Source organism: Fukomys damarensis, unplaced genomic scaffold (assembly GCF_012274545.1).
Source record: "Fukomys damarensis isolate Sample0158 unplaced genomic scaffold, DMR_v1.0_HiC HiC_scaffold_39, whole genome shotgun sequence".
Classification (NCBI taxonomy): Eukaryota; Metazoa; Chordata; class Mammalia; order Rodentia; family Bathyergidae; genus Fukomys; species Fukomys damarensis.
Genome location: NW_022900951.1, coordinates 73713657 through 73730775, shown reverse-complemented (window position 1 = coordinate 73730775; position 17119 = coordinate 73713657). Strand labels below are relative to the sequence as shown.

Below are 17119 nucleotides of genomic sequence, written 5' to 3'. Positions count from 1 at the left end.
GGAGGAGGAGGAGAAGGAGGAGGAGGAGGAAGAGAAGGAGGAGGAGGAGGAAGAACAGCATGCATTTGCATTATAATTTAATTGTTAACTTTTTTACATCCATCATTTCTTTAATCCTTACTATGACACTGTAATGTAGATAGGATAATTTTATCTAACCTAAGTACATTGCTTACAGATGAGGAAACTGTAACTGCAAAAAAACTTAAATGATTGAAAATGGTCACATAGTCTGAAATGCAGTTTGGAACGTGGCTTTTCCCACAGTCAGTACAATCCTCTTTTACTACAGCAGCCCCTCTCTTCTGGAATGGATGGGTGTCATTTACCAAGAGAAAAATTAATGAACACTGATTACAAGAGAATAACTTCTTTCTACTATGGCAAAGTAAGTTTAAGTTCATTCTGTAATGGTAATGGAAAATGGATTAAAAAGAACATTGTATTCAATATTGTCTTCTTTTCTGATGATTACCCTGTACTCATTTCTTTAAACTACTACAGATCACAATTGTTCAATTTCAAAAACAAATATAAAATCAGAGCTGTTCATTACAAACATTTCCAAGAAACCACTACCAATGAACAGATATCTTTGGTAATCAATATAGTACATTAGATTAATTGAATAAAGGGTTTAAAACAATTAAATTTATTGGCATAACATTATTTTTATTTGGGAAAAAGTCTTCTTGTATTAATACAAATTTTCTATTTGAACTATTGTACTAATTAAACTTAGAAATATTTTTACAAAGTAAATAATTTGGAACACATTTTTGGAAGAATCAATTTAAGTGACTTCCTATTTACCAAAATATTAAAAGTTAACACACATGTGTAGACAGGATCGTGCAAATATTTCCCATAATATCCACTGCACACTGATCAAGTATTTTCCTCATATATATAAATGTTTATGTGTGTATATAAATACATGTGACTGAAGTGTTTCTTTACTTAAATGACAGTTCTCCCCTAAAACGAAATACTTTCCTAAAACCAGAAAAAATTAGAATGAAAATATACAAAATTACTTTATGTTTAAAGTGAAACCACTATTTAAAAAGTTTGATTTTTAAAATCCTGACTGAGATGAAAAAATTGTGGCGAAATTAAAAGTTCAGGAAATTAGTAGTACATCCGACAAATTTTGTGTATGGATTTTTAATACAGTATTTTTGATAGGCAAAAGCTGTGTTCCATTTTAAATAACATAAAGAAAAATGAAGAGATAGCAAAGAGACATATTTGTAAACATAAATTTTTTGTCTCAGTATTTGTCATAAAACTTTTGAAACCACAAATCCAACATGTAGAAGGTCCTAGGTTGAACCTTAGCAACATCAGTAAAAAAAATTTAAGAAAAGAAGGATCATACTCAAGTTAAATGCATATTTTACCCATGTAATGAAGAATGTTTAATATTTATATTAAAAATCTTTTAAAAACTAAATCATATTAACCCTTTTCTTCCCTTGCATGAGCAATTAGGAACTGAACAATGAGGCAAGAATATAATATTGTGAATTGTACATAGCACATGAATTTGATACTATTTGGAGCACACTAAAGACTGTTGTGACTATGCACATTTTTAACTAATTTAGTAATTAATAAGTAAATAATCTTTGAGTAAGGCCTTTGCTAAATACAGTAGGGCCTCAATGAAGAATAATAAAGAAATGTACCTCATGATTCTTATACTCATATGGAAAAAAGAGAAAGCATGTAAACAAATATAGTATTACTGGTCTAAAAATGTAATGTAGAAGTTTAGAAAAATCCCCTAATGTAGTTTTTGGTGAAGCTTTCCAAGGGACGTCTTCGTACTGAGCTTTTCCTTTAAAGGCTACATTTCACAGGCACAGATGAGCAAAAAGTGGCAGTTCTGAGAGAGAATAACATAAGCCAAATTTCTCAACTAAATTAAATGAAAACACTATTTCCAGAAGAAGTTAATAGGTTTTCTGAGCATAAAGAGTTCTGTGGTTAAAGGAGTCTTTAAAAGCTGTATGAGAAAGCGGTTTCTTCAGTAAAAGACATCCTGGACCCCTCAATGAGTATTGCACCACGCCAAAAAGGAATTTTATGTGTACTCAATTTAGTGAACTATAGAATGCTTTTCTTATGAAACTCCATTATGATCTCTGGAACTTATGTTTGAGAAATGCTGGCAGAAGGAAAAGTATGGGGAGAGTAAGTTGCAAATAATAGGGAAAGGTGACGTAGGTGGAGCTGATGCTGCAGGCAGAGGAGCAGTCACAGTCTAGTCTGCAAAGGGAGGGTCCTAAAATTCTAAGTAAGGAAATTTTACTTAATCTCTACTAAACCAGCAACCACTGAACATATTAAAGCCAAGAATCATAATTCTCAGGGTAGTTTTAGGAAGATTAATTTGCCACTAGCATACAGGATAAATTTGAAATGGAAGAGAATACAGATGAGAGAAAAATGAGAAAACTACTGCAATAATCCAGGTAAGATATAATGAGAGTGGATCTGAGGGCTTCTGGGTTTTGATGCAAGTGGGGAAAGGACATGGAAGAGTGAGTAGCTTAATTTGCCATGAGTAGAGCAAAGAAAAGGGAAAGCAAATGCCAACTTAACTAAAAAGTGGTGGTAAACTTTAAACAAAAAAGAGCAGAGGCAAAACTGGTTTGAGCAAAGAGGAGATCAGGAATACTGAGTTTGATTTCAATATGCAGCAAACCTTCCTATGGCAATAACTAATCAAAATATGGAAACATAAAACAAATTCAAAAGTCCTGACATATTAAATGGTGATTATTTGAAGATATGATATTGAATAGGAATTTGAGAAAGAATATATACAGATAAGAAAACAGCAGACAAGAGAACCAGGTGTGGTGGCACAAGCTTGTAATCCCAAAACTCAGGGATGCTGAGGTTGGAGGACTGCAAGTTTGAGCCCACTCTGGGCAAATTAGCAAGACCCTGTCTCAGAATATAAATGGGGGCTGGGGGAGTGCTAGACATCATGTAGCTCAATGCAAAGGCCTTGGCTTCAATCTTCAGTAATGAACAAACAAAAAAAACCCAACAACAACAAGGGAGTAGAGGACAGAACACTAAAGAACGCCACCAGTTCGGGGTTGAAAAATAAAGAGAAATATTCGGACATTTAAAAGGGTAATTCACATTATATAAAGAGAAAAGAGAGATTTAGTGAAAATAAATTATCTTATATTAGAGATAAGTGATGTAGACTAAAGAGAAGAAAAGGTCATCACATTCAATATTTAGTAATTACCTGGTTACCTTTGAGGTAATTCTTCAATAAACTGAAAGAAGTACGCCTAGTCAATCAACCAATACCTCTGGAGTACTCACTGTGTAAAGACATCCTCTTCAATTTCCTAGTATTCATTAATAACTTATAACATGTTAATGAGAGCACTTAATCAATTCTAAAGTTTAGATGCCCTAATTAAGACTTTAAGTGCATATGGGAGCTTTTCATCCAAGGGAACGGAGATGGAAATATAAAAGTGCATTAGACTTTGAGTGATGGTATTCTAGATTTAGAGAGATCTCAAGGAGCTTTTGGGCTAATTAAATTTAATGAGCATTTTCATATTCTTTTTGAAAAAATACTATGTACCCAATTTCTCAAATCATCATGAAAATTTCATCTCAAAAACAGTTTTGCCATTGTAATACATTTAATTAAAATATTCAGGAAAGTTTAGGCAACTGATGCCTTATTTTGTCAAATATTAAAATTATTTATAGTCCTAGAAAATCAAATCTGTAGAGTTATTTCAAGTAAAATGTGAAGTTGCCAAAAAAAACCTGCTTCCAGATACATTTTTACCTTCCACTGTACAAGATAATTTTTTTCATTTGAGTTTATTGGTACATTTTAGGCATACAGTACAGTTCAATTCATCATTAAGATCTTGTATCTTTACATGACAGGTCTTGGTTCTCATCTTTCCCCCATACCCCTGCCCTCCCTTCAGCCCCTTACAAGATAATTTTCTATCATCGACTTCACTGTGTCATGACACAGTATCTGTATTTTGCTTCATTACCTGGGTCCGAAGTTGCTGGATTTCTGTTTCAAGTTCTTTGATTTTTTCTTCTCTTTTTTGAAGCTCAGCTTGAGCTTGCTGTCGAGCTGTGAATTCTTCATCAAACTGCAATAATCCCCATCATAAATATACAGTTAATAATACACTTTTGAGAAATCTTTAAAGAACATTATTAAATAAGTGGAGTGAGTTTTGAATTCTTCATCACTCAGAAAACCAAAGCTTTTAATTATTCCCATGAAAATTAAGTATCCATGTGAGGTAGGGCATTGTTTCTGATGGTAGTGAAAGTAATGAAGGAATATATACTACCCGACCCAAAATAAAACTATTTTCACTTTTGAAAAATAAATACTAAAAAACATGGACTAAAAAGTTTCTCTTCATGTATAATACATGATTTTGTGTTGTTGGAAATTTGATTTTAGAATTGTTTATTAATGTTTCTTCCCATAAACTTAAGGTTAATAATTAGAAAGTCAAATATAAAAAATATGACAAGCAGTTTGAAATCATAAAAAGGATTACACTTTTAGACTGCTCAAATGAATGTATATTAATACAAATTAGAATATTTTTATTAAAATCAACTCTCTACAATCCAAAAAGTTGAGTTCCACAAAATCAGACAATAGAATATATACTGTAATAACAGTTTCTGTCAGATGGCTAACCAAAATATACTTGAATGACATAGGAGGGAAAATGAGAGTTTAAAATATAGTGTGCTAAGCCAAAAAGTCAGAATGGTTAATATTCATTCCCTGCATCCTGCTGTAGCCCTTACTGCAGAGTTCTAAGCAGGCACAAAACAGCCTGAATATTTACAGTGAATACTACCTATCTCCCATTACAGAACATTTAATTTTCTTTATTGTCAATGTCACCTTAAGTCACTGCAGAAATCTATATAGTATTTGAACAGTATTACTCGTATTTCCAATAGTGACATATCTTTATATGTCGAAAATTATCTTTATAGTTTGTGCAACAATACAAATGTATGTCTACTGTAAAAAATGTTCACCATCGTAGCAGATTTGACCTTTGGAAATTATGCAACTATATTCTGATATAAATCTGAAGAAAAGGTGGCTGGGCAAAAGGCATGATAATGATAATATCTAGGTCAAAGAGAATATATTAGTTAGAAATGCTTTTACCCAACTATACCTTGGTAAATGCCTCATAAAAATTGACGCATTTCATCTCTAATATCTTTAATTTTCAAAAGCATCCCAGATACATAAAATGAAGGATTCATAAATCTTTGAATAATTTCGTTTTCCCAGTTCACTAAGAAGTTGGAGGTCCTTCAATGTTATCTTATTCAAGTTCACTACTATCATGTTAAGATTTATCTGAAGCTATGTTCCCATCCCCACCTCCCATAGTTGGCTTCGTTGTGTTTCACAAATGTGACATCTACACAAATTCACTGTGCACTAGTTTTCCTCTATGCATGGCTTATTCGTACATTTGAAAGGGACACACAATGTTTCTCTTTTCAGTTTAAAATTATGTTAATCTGTAAAAGCAAATAGAAATCACACAAGTATGAAATATATGAGCTGGAGGAGCTCTTACAAGGACATTAAGTTTTATCCTGTTCTTTTAAAATGAAGCAAGTATGATCCAACGAGTATAAGTGTTTTAAAGTCATTGCTAATTATTGGAAAGCATAGGATCAGATCTTACAATGTCTGCCTTACATTCTAACACTTTAAAAACAAAACACTTCATACTGCTTCTTAAAATAATCTATGTTCTGAGAATGTAGCTCAGAGGCCCTGAGTTCGATTAACACTACCAAAAAACTCCAAAAATCAGAATAAGATAATGCATGGAGGTAACCATTGGTTTATCTCCATGCATGTTTCCATTCTAAATGCTGGCAATGACATTAGAATATAAAATACTGAAAATTCTGATTTCAGAACTACTTTTTAAATATTATATGGTTAAAGAAAACTTTACTAGATTGATAATAACAATTAGTTCCATTTTATGATTTCTAATTACAGTGCCAACCAAAAATTAAGATTTGAAGATTTTCAAAGGGAATTTAAGACCTGCTGACTAAAATAAGAACAAAAGAAATATAAAGGTCTATTAATCAAAACACATGCACTTTATTTCACCAATAAAAATGATAGCTTCACACAAACATTGTATGTCAAGCTCAAGCTCTTAAAAATCTATTCTAGTAACTGAAAGATCAGAGACATTTCCTCAGATGCTCTGCAGTAACTAATTTCTATAGTGATAGAAAAAATGATTATCTAATCTACAAGGTAAGTCATAACTGTGACTAGACAGCAATATGTAAGCACTTTATCTTGCTGTCAGATGACTGAAAACTGGAGAGCATTTAGATTTGTGCTTCAATCCTTTTCTCTATACTCAACAGGAGACAAATACTATACTAATATTCAATTGGATCTAAGGAAGGGAGTGAGGGAGGAAGGGAAACATTGAGGGAGGGCTTGTAGTAGCAGCAAATTATAGCTATGCTTTCATGAAACAAGAAAAAGACAATCAGATCTAAATGAAATAGATATTCATAAGACATTAACAAGTCTCAAGTTCCATCAAGTCTACACACATTAAGTACCACCATCATTTAACAAAAGGCAATTACAAAATTCAAACAACCTAAGTAAGCAGTGGGGAAAGACTGAGATAACTACAACTACAATGTCTCATTGTTATCATTAGCATTGAAGTTAAAGATCATAGCTAAATATTTCACATTTCTAAATAATAGCTAAATATTTCACATTTCTCCCAAAGCATTACCTACTTTAAGTGAGAGCTGCAGAAACGTAATGAGGGAATTTAGTTTGGTTGATTGCTTCTAAGAATAACTTTCCAGCTCTAATTTTAATTCATTTATCACATTAGTATCATATATCTACCATGTTTCTTCCATAATAGATTAGAGGTGAGAAAGAGTGAGTAAAACCAAACGTATCTTATTAGGAAATAATGTAACATTTTGTTTTTTGGTTTGAATCTACAAATATAAATTACCACAATGCTGAAATAAAAGTTATAGATCTCATATAAAGAAACAAGATAGAACATGTGCTGTGATTAAATTATTAACAATCATACCTAATTTCTATAAGTCTTACCTTCTTTGAAAATTCCACTGCTTTTTGTTCACTTTCTTCAACTTTTGCCTTGTTCACACAAGAATCTAGTAAGATTTACCAAAAATGATTAGAAATTATGGCATGATATTTCTAGTCCAAAGATGGCTGCCAATCTAAAATTCTATGCAGACTATCCTTTCAAGGTAGTTGCTATTCAAGGAAAATTGACCTATACTATATATAAAACAAACCACCAGATTTTCATTTTTTAGTGTACTAGATGAATGGAATGATAGTATATTTGAAGCACAAAACCAAGCATCCATAAAAATAATTGGTTATTATTATTTTAAAGGCATTTAATCATGTTTTAACTTCTATAATTATCAACTTCTGCAAAAAAATCACGTAGTTTATTATGAAGAGAGAGGGAGCAAAAATTACATGTTAAAGATTATCAAAATTCAAAATTATCTCTAAAAATTCTAAGATACAGTAATATTTATTAATTTAGGATTCCCAGTGCAAGACTTTACTTCTAATATGGGGCAATTGTGTACGTAGAAAAACAAACTTGGAATTTCATAAGTCCAATCATATACTTCATAATATAAACAGTGAAGTTGGGTACAGTGATGCAAGCCTATAATCTCAGGTACTCAGATGGCTGAGGCAAGAGGATCTTAAGTTTGAGTTACTAGCTTTAGCAACTTAACAAGACCATGTCAAAATAAAATTATATAAAAGATCCAGGAATAAAAGCTCAGTGATAGTAGATTTCTTGCTTGACATGCATAAGACCCTGGGTTCATTCCTGAGCATTGCCAAATAAGAGGAAAAAGAAATATCATTCTTTATATATAATGGAAGAAATTTGGGGGGGGCAGTATTAAAGTTTATTGTGTAGCTACCCTTTCTACACATCTATTTACTCAAAGAAATAAAAATATAAGTCTGTACCAGGACTTTTATGTGAATGTTCATAGCAACTTTACTTATAATAGCTAAAAACTGGCAAAAAAAACCCAAATGATGATTAACAAGTATATGCATAAACCAGTACTGTTATATCAATTCACTGGGATACTGCTCAACACTATAAAGGAATGCACTATTGATCCACACAATGTAACAACATATATGTATCTCAAAATGATTATGCTTAAGAAAAAAAGAGCACAAGCTATATTTTCATTTATATGAAATTTTTGAAAATGAAACTGATAAAGTATAAATAGAACTAGTAAGAAAGATCAGCGGCTACCTTAGGATAAAGATAGGCGGGAAGCATGTGAAGGAAGGACTAAAAGAAAAATTCAAAACTTTAAGAACTAACAGAGAACTTATTATCTTGACTGAGATGATGAAAAAAAAATATATATATATATTTCGAATATATGTGCGGTATATTACATATACATATAATCTCAAAATTTATCAGGGTATATACTTTAAATATGAGGAGTTTTTCTTTTGTCAACGTTACCTCAATAAAGTTTTTTTTTTCTTTTCATGTGTGACCGGTGCCAAATAACTGAGGAGGAAAGTGCTATGTGTTAAAGTCAAAGGGGAGACCATATTTATGCTGTGCCAGACATAGTCAGTAATGCCCTTGATTTTGATTTAAATTTTCAATGGGCAAGCACTGGACTTTTTAGGCAAGAATCTGATATGATTTATGAGAGATACTAAACTTACAGAATTGTGAAATCATAAGAGACTCTAGTATTCTTAAATCTAAGTAATCATAAAATAGAAACTCTTCAAGCATTTAATAACTTCTGTGTGTGTGAGCACACACATGTTCTAATAAATAGTCTACATAAATCATTAGCTTATCAAAAAGGATTCTCACCATAAAATATTAAGCACTACATAACTTTCACTCACCTGATTTTAGAATTGAGGAAAATAAAATCTAGAGAGGTTAAACGACTCAAATAAAATCACAGAGCTGACATATGAATGAAGTCATAATAGATGTATGCTGCAGACTATTGTCTCAGCTTATCCCTTCATCCTCAATGGTTTTGATTACCAATAAAACAGTCAATCATAAGTACCTGGCACACAGCACACACAAAAATGTCTGATGAACACTGAAAAAGCTAGCCAAAATCAGCAATAGACTCTATGTGCCAACTAGGGTTCCTAATAGACGATAAGCCCATACACTCATTTGAAAATTGTGACTCCATCCACAAAATACAATATAAAATACGATTTACCCAACTCAGTGAGAAATATGCAGTGAGACCAGGGTCCACATGCATTTCTGAGGAAAAGTAAACTGGCACAATCTTTCTGCAAAGTATCTAGCCCTTGAAAATCCACACCCTCATTCATCACAACAAATCATAAGGAAATAATGAGAATAAGCCAAACACTACAATGGTCATAACACATTCATTGATAATTCAAGTGAAAACCTGAAAACAATCTAAATGTGCAGTCAGAGAGGATTAGTTAAGACCGTCCATAAAATAGAACACTGTACAGACATTTAACTATAAATGTAACTGTACTGTATCCCTAAAATGTACCAATAAACTCAATTAAAGCTGAAAAAAAAATAAAGTCCCATTTTAAAAGTTAACACGAAAAGCTTCTCATTATAATGTTCCATAATAAATTAGCATATACATAGATGAGAGATGGCATGGGCAAGTAAGCTTAGGTAGTGCATAAGGAAATGTGCTGGGCTGAGAAAGGAGTAGTGGTGATGTGACTGGTAGTCTGTCACTTATATTGTCTACTGCTTTCAGTAAGTGCAAATCATATTTAAAATCATAAAAGAATACATAATAAAGAATAAAGTATACGTCTTTAAATATTACTGAAAATCCATCTTCTGTTATGCAGAAATAAATAATATAAACTTGGTAGTCAACAGCTGCTGTTTTCTCTAAAGGCAAGTGAGTTTATGCCTGAACTTCACCACTACTGATTTCAATTAGGTATAAAAAACACTGCTTAACTGTAAGGCCAGGTAGCAAAATATATTTCGCAAGGGAAGTTTTACTTCATCCTTCAAAGACTGTTCAAGGAAGGATTGCTAACTATCATTCTAGGCTTATAAAAAGTCATTTTCTCAGCAATCTAAAGAGATGAATTCAATAGCCTTAAATCCTTTCCTAGCTCTAAGGTCAATGAAAATACAAATTTATCTATTTGATAGCCTTTAAAGGCCTTAGGTTGATGAAGTAAGCCTGTGTTTCTTTTCTCAAACTTGAGCACTAATAACATAGCTATACTAATATTCTGCATAAGCTGAAGTTAAGGATTTTTGATTCATGCTTCTAAAATACAAAGCATTCCTCTATAATAACACAATGTCCCCTCCCCGTGGGCACTGACTTTAACATGAGTTCAGTAGTGTTAAATCTTATCTTGCATTAAGATATCTAATCACACAAGCAGAACTCTCATAATAATCAGTTCTAGAAATAGGTATAGAAATAGTTATAGAAATTAAGTAGCTTAAGACACAAAGACTTGCTAGATAGTAATAAAACAAGTTCAGTGAGTGATCTACCTTTAAAAATGCCTATTTACAAACAGTATAAAGCAAAGGACAGTAAGGGTTACATTACATACCAATCAGATGAGTGAAATCAATGTCTAATCTTTGCCTATACTTGAAGTCTGGATCCATACCACTGCAGTGCAGCACTATCTGTGAAACACACTCCTCAATTATCTTATAATACTGTGGCCTGAAAGAGAGAAGGCAGTAGGAAATAGTTTTTCTACCTGTACAACTCAAATTTTTAAGAAGAAAATCAGTATATTAAAAATATATTTTTCTATTGCTACTAAAAAATAAAAGAAAGAAAAAAGAAAATCTAACCATTACACTCCCTAAAAAAATATGTCTAAACTTAAAGATGGTCTAATTTTGAGAGTGCCAAACCCACTGTGATGTAATCAACTGCAAGTATTTAGTGACTTAATTCTCTTTTTCAGGCATCCATGCCTATGTTCAAAGATACTTACCAATTTTATCTATTTACTTTAGCTATTCTTTCCAAAGCTACAGAAAACAAATGATTCATTGATACTACATCTGTGGAAACAGAAATGGTTCCAGCCTTCCACAAGTTCTGTTTCAATAAGTGATGAGTTTCTTGGCATTAGGTGGCAAAAAATGTCTTGAATTTACTAAAGCATTTTTAATAAAGATAGCTATGAAAGTGCTTACAAAACTGTACTATGTCAACTTATAGATTATCCCAAAGATCTATTTATGCAACTTATTTTAACAGATCCATTTTATGAAACCAAATTTACTTAATATGCATGACTACAGACTCAATTTGTATAAACTATTGAGGGTTTTAGCATATACCCTAAATTTGTAATCTATCAAGGCTTTTTTAACTTAAAAAAGACAAGTCATATACTGGAAAATTTTGTAAAGGCTCTTTATGCGTTAAAGTGTGGGGAAGATTAAGCATTTGTCTCAGGCCAATCAATTCAGTAGAGAAAAGACCAGTAAGAAGTATCTAATAGATGAATTATGACATAAACATTCCTAAATAAAACTTGCAAACTTCCTAGTTTAAAAAAGTTTACAAATGAAGCCAGACAAATTCTAACTGTTCCTCCTACATCTTTAGTTATGGGGCTGATCCTAAGGTTTAGAATAAAAAGTAATATATATTATACATCTGGGGCTTTTTCGAGTCATTATCAGGTCTAGGGTATATAATGCATCATACTCTCAATCAAGTCAACAACTGAACGAATATGGAAAATCAATGGTCCTCCTTAAGGTTAATAATGCATAAGTGAAATAAAAATGATTCTCACACTTCTATCTCACATGAATGTTCCTAGAATGAAAAAGATGCCATATTTGTGTAATTTCTCATTTATTCATACTTACTGAGAATAGACAGTTTCCTGCAAATGGAGTCCCCAGGTAACCGAGTATCCCTAGGCACAGTCCCCTTCTAATTGTCAGAGTTTAATTTTGAAATAATAATCACTTTAATGAAATATCATCTTACCTGCTCAAAAACAGGTAAAATTCTTCTGTTTTTGTAACATCATGATACCCGTTATATTATTGTACTAGCCTGAACTATAGTAGTTCTCTATGTTGCTTTGAAACTGTCATTTTTGTTGTAACTACAACTTAACTCCTGCTAGATTTCCTTTTACCTTTAATCATGCAGGATTTGAGAAATCAGAGAATCTAAGTTGTCAGAATTTCATGTAAATTTGACTATGATGAACATCTAATAGTCTCTTAAACAGTTAAATATGACACTATATTCACCAGACTATGGACAATTTCACTCAGAAAGCATTTTATGACTTTACAGTTTTCAGATATATTCTACACTACTATATCTTAAAACTTTTAATTTTATTATCATGCTTATTTATTTTTTTCAAAAAAAATACATCACTGAAGCTAAAACTGAAATATGTGCATTATTATTTTCCTCAGGTGTTAATATTATATTACTAATTAAAATATCAAATAGAAATAACAGTAAAAACTTAACTATTACAATGTACAAGGCAAAAAAAAAGTTCTAGACTATTTAGTGTTTTGTCTGTGTTACCACTATCTAGCAAACAAATTCACCAGAGTCAGAAATATCTGTTGAGTTGATTATTATTAACAATCCTGTCACTAGAATACTCCATTTTTAAAGTAGGTATCACTTTTGACTCAAATAAAATGAAATAAATACCAGTTTAAAAGTGGTGGCTGCTTTTAGGAGGCAAACTGTTCTATTTGGTAAATGTGTACATGCATATTACAGAAGCATTACTACATTGTTAATTTTCCTTTAATATTATATTCAAATCATGAATATAGTACTATCAGAATTGCCTCTTACCTGATATAGTAGTCATTTCTGATAAGCAAAAAATGTTGTAGAATGGATAATAAATAAGATTCAGCAGCAGTGTCTTTCAACATATTATATAGAAGATGGTATACTTCATTCATATCAGTAAAATGTAAGTAAAGGAAAAAAATCAAAGATTCTTGATAAAAGTTACATTCATTACAAAAGCTATTTTAATTTTAAAATATAGATTTGTAATTTTGCTTCTATTACTTTTCCCAAAACATTCAACTCCATAATCCACTATTTAAACATTTACGTAGAATCATTTTCACCTTTGAACTACAGTGACAGAACAAAGGAGTATTTCCTGGACCATTTGACTATTAAAATCTTAAATGATCAGTCATTCATTAAAATAAAGTCCAGAGTATAGCTAGAACAGCAGTTCTGTTGATTAAAATGGTTTTGTCCTGCTCTCCCTGCGTTTTTGAAAGAGGAACTATAATACTTCCTATATTATTCATGCAAGCCACTACTACACTATTTTCACTGAAATGTAAGATGAAAGGCAAGCATGTTGTAAACTACTAAAAGATCACAAACACAGTTTTATTTTATCCAGATGAAATACTAAACCTGAAATTACTATTGGTATTCATCTGCATTTCTTTGAGAAAAGATGGAGAGTAAAGACAACAGTGGTTGAAACATTTTTCTTAGAATACAAAAAAAGTGGTAGAACTGAAAATGCATTTAGTCAAGTAGAAAACAGATTTTAAAGATGGATTCACCATTATAACAAAAGTGAGCACTGGGAAAATCAATGTAGAATAAAGGTAAAATAGGAGATGTAATCCAATATCCTAAAAATGACTTGAAATGTCAATATTTTCTTTGAAGTAGAATTAAGTATAAGATGGATTACTTCTGGGATGCCAAATAAGAATGCTGTGTTAAAGTGTCATTATGTCCCTGAAATGACTGCAGAATGGGTTCCAAAAACAGCTTTAGGGTGCAGCTGGACTATAAGAGAAATCTGCATAAAGAAAAATATATATTGATATAAAAGGCATTTAAAATAAGAGACGCCACTACAGAATGGTCACTAATCACAGATTTAAAAATATTCCTTATAATAATAACACTGTTATTCACTGCACACACATTTATATAATACCTATATGTATAACTTCGTATAGGAACACTGGAGGAAAAAAAGATGAAATGTAACATTTCTGCCCTCAATCTCACAGAGGCAGAAAAGTGTACATAAATAAGATAGAACAAACAAACTATTATGAGAGTTTCAAGGAGGGGAATATTACTCCAGCTTTTTTACAGGGATGGGGAGAATAGACAGAAGCACATATTACCAAGAAAACATCTACCTCAAAGGAAACTCTGGCTCTGAAATGTTTCCCAATACCCCAGAATCCATAAGAAATTTAATAGGTATGAAACCAATGGCTACCAGCACTAGCACCATTATCTCTCAGATCTAAATTCACTTCACATATCATCAATACCGTAAGATTATATGCTAGTTGTATTTGACTTGGATACTTCCATGACATAGCCTTGTTATATAGTCAACTACTTATTGTATCTAAACATTCTGTTTGGAACTGTTAAAGAAAAAATCGTACCTGGCAGGGAATTTATTTCAATTGAATTGTACCTCTAAATAGAGTACCATTTAACAAAATGAAAATGTATATTAACTTTAGTTACACATAAACTTAGGCAACTTTTACCCATTTTTATATGTTAGATATATGTGCATTAGGCTCTTCTTGTTTATTCGAGGGCACTGAGCAGAGTTTATCTATAATATACTCTAATATTTAATATAGTCTGTGTAACTCAACAGTATAGTCTGACAGTTCTTCAGTATGAATCTGAAGAACAACAATATAGTAAGGTTCTAATGTAAATAAATGGATATTAATTGGGCTAGCAGACAGAAATGATGGATCACAAAAATTACTTCAAAATTCCCTTTTAATGTGTGCAAAATTATTTTTGTGATTAGTCAAAGGATATTCCATTTCTGCTCGAATGTCATTCAGACGGTGAGACAATTCAGTTAGGTCATCCTCTTTGTTTTCATCAAAAACTTTCAACTGAATATCAAGCTCCTCATTCTCTTTTTCTTTTAGACCCTAATATGTAAACATAAAATTTAGCAGATGAACAACAGTTTGACATTAGAATATTTCAATAATAATGTGCAGAACACAATTCTTCATTTATATACACGGATGCAATTTCAAATAGTGACCCAGGCAATTTGGCTTCCTGAAAACAGAAAATGTAACAAAGTTTTTATATTTCAAAATAAAAGAAGCTTATTACATCCACTGCATTTTCCTGCTATGTCCCACATCCTGCTTATTCACATTAAAAAATTAAGAATCACTTCTACCCAAACAAAAAACCCACTAATTGCTAACAATCCAAATTAAATGCTATAGGTTGGAACAAACATACTAATCAAAGATTGCAAAAGAATGCATGCAGTTAGAATGTTTCATATGCCTCTGGCAAAAAAAGTAATTATAGACCAGTTTTCTTAACAAAGAACAAATGCAAAGATATATTCAAGCACAACATTCCCAAGTATGGCGTGGAAAAATTTTATAAACAAAATCATTTGAAATGATATTTTGTGATTTTAAAGCAAAAAGGTGTTAGGATTTTTTTAATCAAGCTGTACATTTAGCCTCCTCCCCCACCTTTCATTTTTGCTTAGCCTAATCACAAAATACCAACTTGGGCATTGAAGATTTGTTTTTGTAATATATCATAAACACATGCATTACAATTCTCTGATGATTTTCAAAATAATGGAAAAAAAACCTTTGTAAGCATGCCACACTAGAGATTGTTGGGCTTAATATATATCACCTGGAATATCTTTAATATGTGTCCTTTAAGATGCAGCTTTCAAAACCCAAATCGATAATCACACCTGTGGATGCTCAAGGGTGATACCAAAAGTGAGACTAGGATGTTCAAAGATGAACTGGAACTCTAAAAGGAAACGCAAGCATGCGTACTTCAAATTAGGCAAATTTTTAAAATAGGATGCATTTGTTGTTTATATCTTTTTATTCAAAAGAACAGTAATAAATGGAGCTGTAATGGCGATTATAGTGAAGCCAAACACAAATTTAGGCTATTTTATATGTTCTTTTTCTTTTACATACATAATAATTTACTGAAATGGAATTTATAGAACCAAAAAATATTTTTAATAAGTTTCTGCCCAATGTATCCACATAGTTTCAGCTTTTATAAGAATGTGCTTTGGGTCTAGTTTTCCAATTTGAAGAGGAATGAAGAGATTTATTAGAATGAAAAATGATCTAACATTAGCAGATCATATAATCGCTGGTTTTCTTAATTATTTTCAAAAAATGACAGATGTCAGACATATCCGTAGGCTCATCATTATGGCAACCTTTCACACATTTTATTCACACATTTTAAAGTGTATTCTTTTCCTTATTCTTACATGACAATACATTCTCTTAAACATCGATCATAAAATTTGAATACATTCAAAGGTTTGAAAAATAGAAAAATGTAAGTTATATACTGACATCTAATTAGCATAAAAACTTCAGAAAAATGGAAATTAGTCTACATAATTAAAATATTTTCAGTGAAAATATCTCATTAAATGTGTAATTTATACAGCATAAAAGGATGAACACGTATAAATGTAATATAAATGCTCTTTATCAATAATGCTCTAGGCTACTGAAATGAATATATGACATATGTTGATTTATATTTATAAAATTTCCTTTCAGGCAAATGTCAAACCCTGAAAGATGTATCTATAAAATCTTGATAAACCAAACTTTAATCAATTAAATTTTTTTTTGGTACCGGGGATTGAACTCAAGACACTGTGCTTTCAAAGCAGACGGTGGAAAAACTGAGCTAAATCCCTGGTCCTCAATTAAATTTTTTTACATAGCACTAATAATATGACAGATATCCTATAAAATGAAAATAGATCACAAAAGTATAATATGGGAATGGGGATTTAGCTCAGTGATTCCAGTGCTTGCCTTGCAAGCACAAGGACCTGAGTTCTATCCCTGGTACCAAAAAAAAAAAAAAAAAAAAAAAAAAAAAA

The 17119-nt window shown here is 31.4% G+C and overlaps 1 protein-coding gene across 1 annotated transcript in view; it reads right to left on the bottom strand.

Annotated features, from left to right (window-relative positions):
* Positions 1-17119, bottom strand: part of Diaph2 (diaphanous related formin 2) — an 857618-nt gene that overhangs the window by 610823 nt on the left and 229676 nt on the right. The window contains 5 exon segments of the mRNA XM_033760220.1: positions 4059-4163; positions 7196-7260; positions 10754-10872; positions 13015-13131; positions 15013-15131. Of these exon segments, the coding sequence (XP_033616111.1) occupies positions 4059-4163; positions 7196-7260; positions 10754-10872; positions 13015-13131; positions 15013-15131 (525 nt within the window).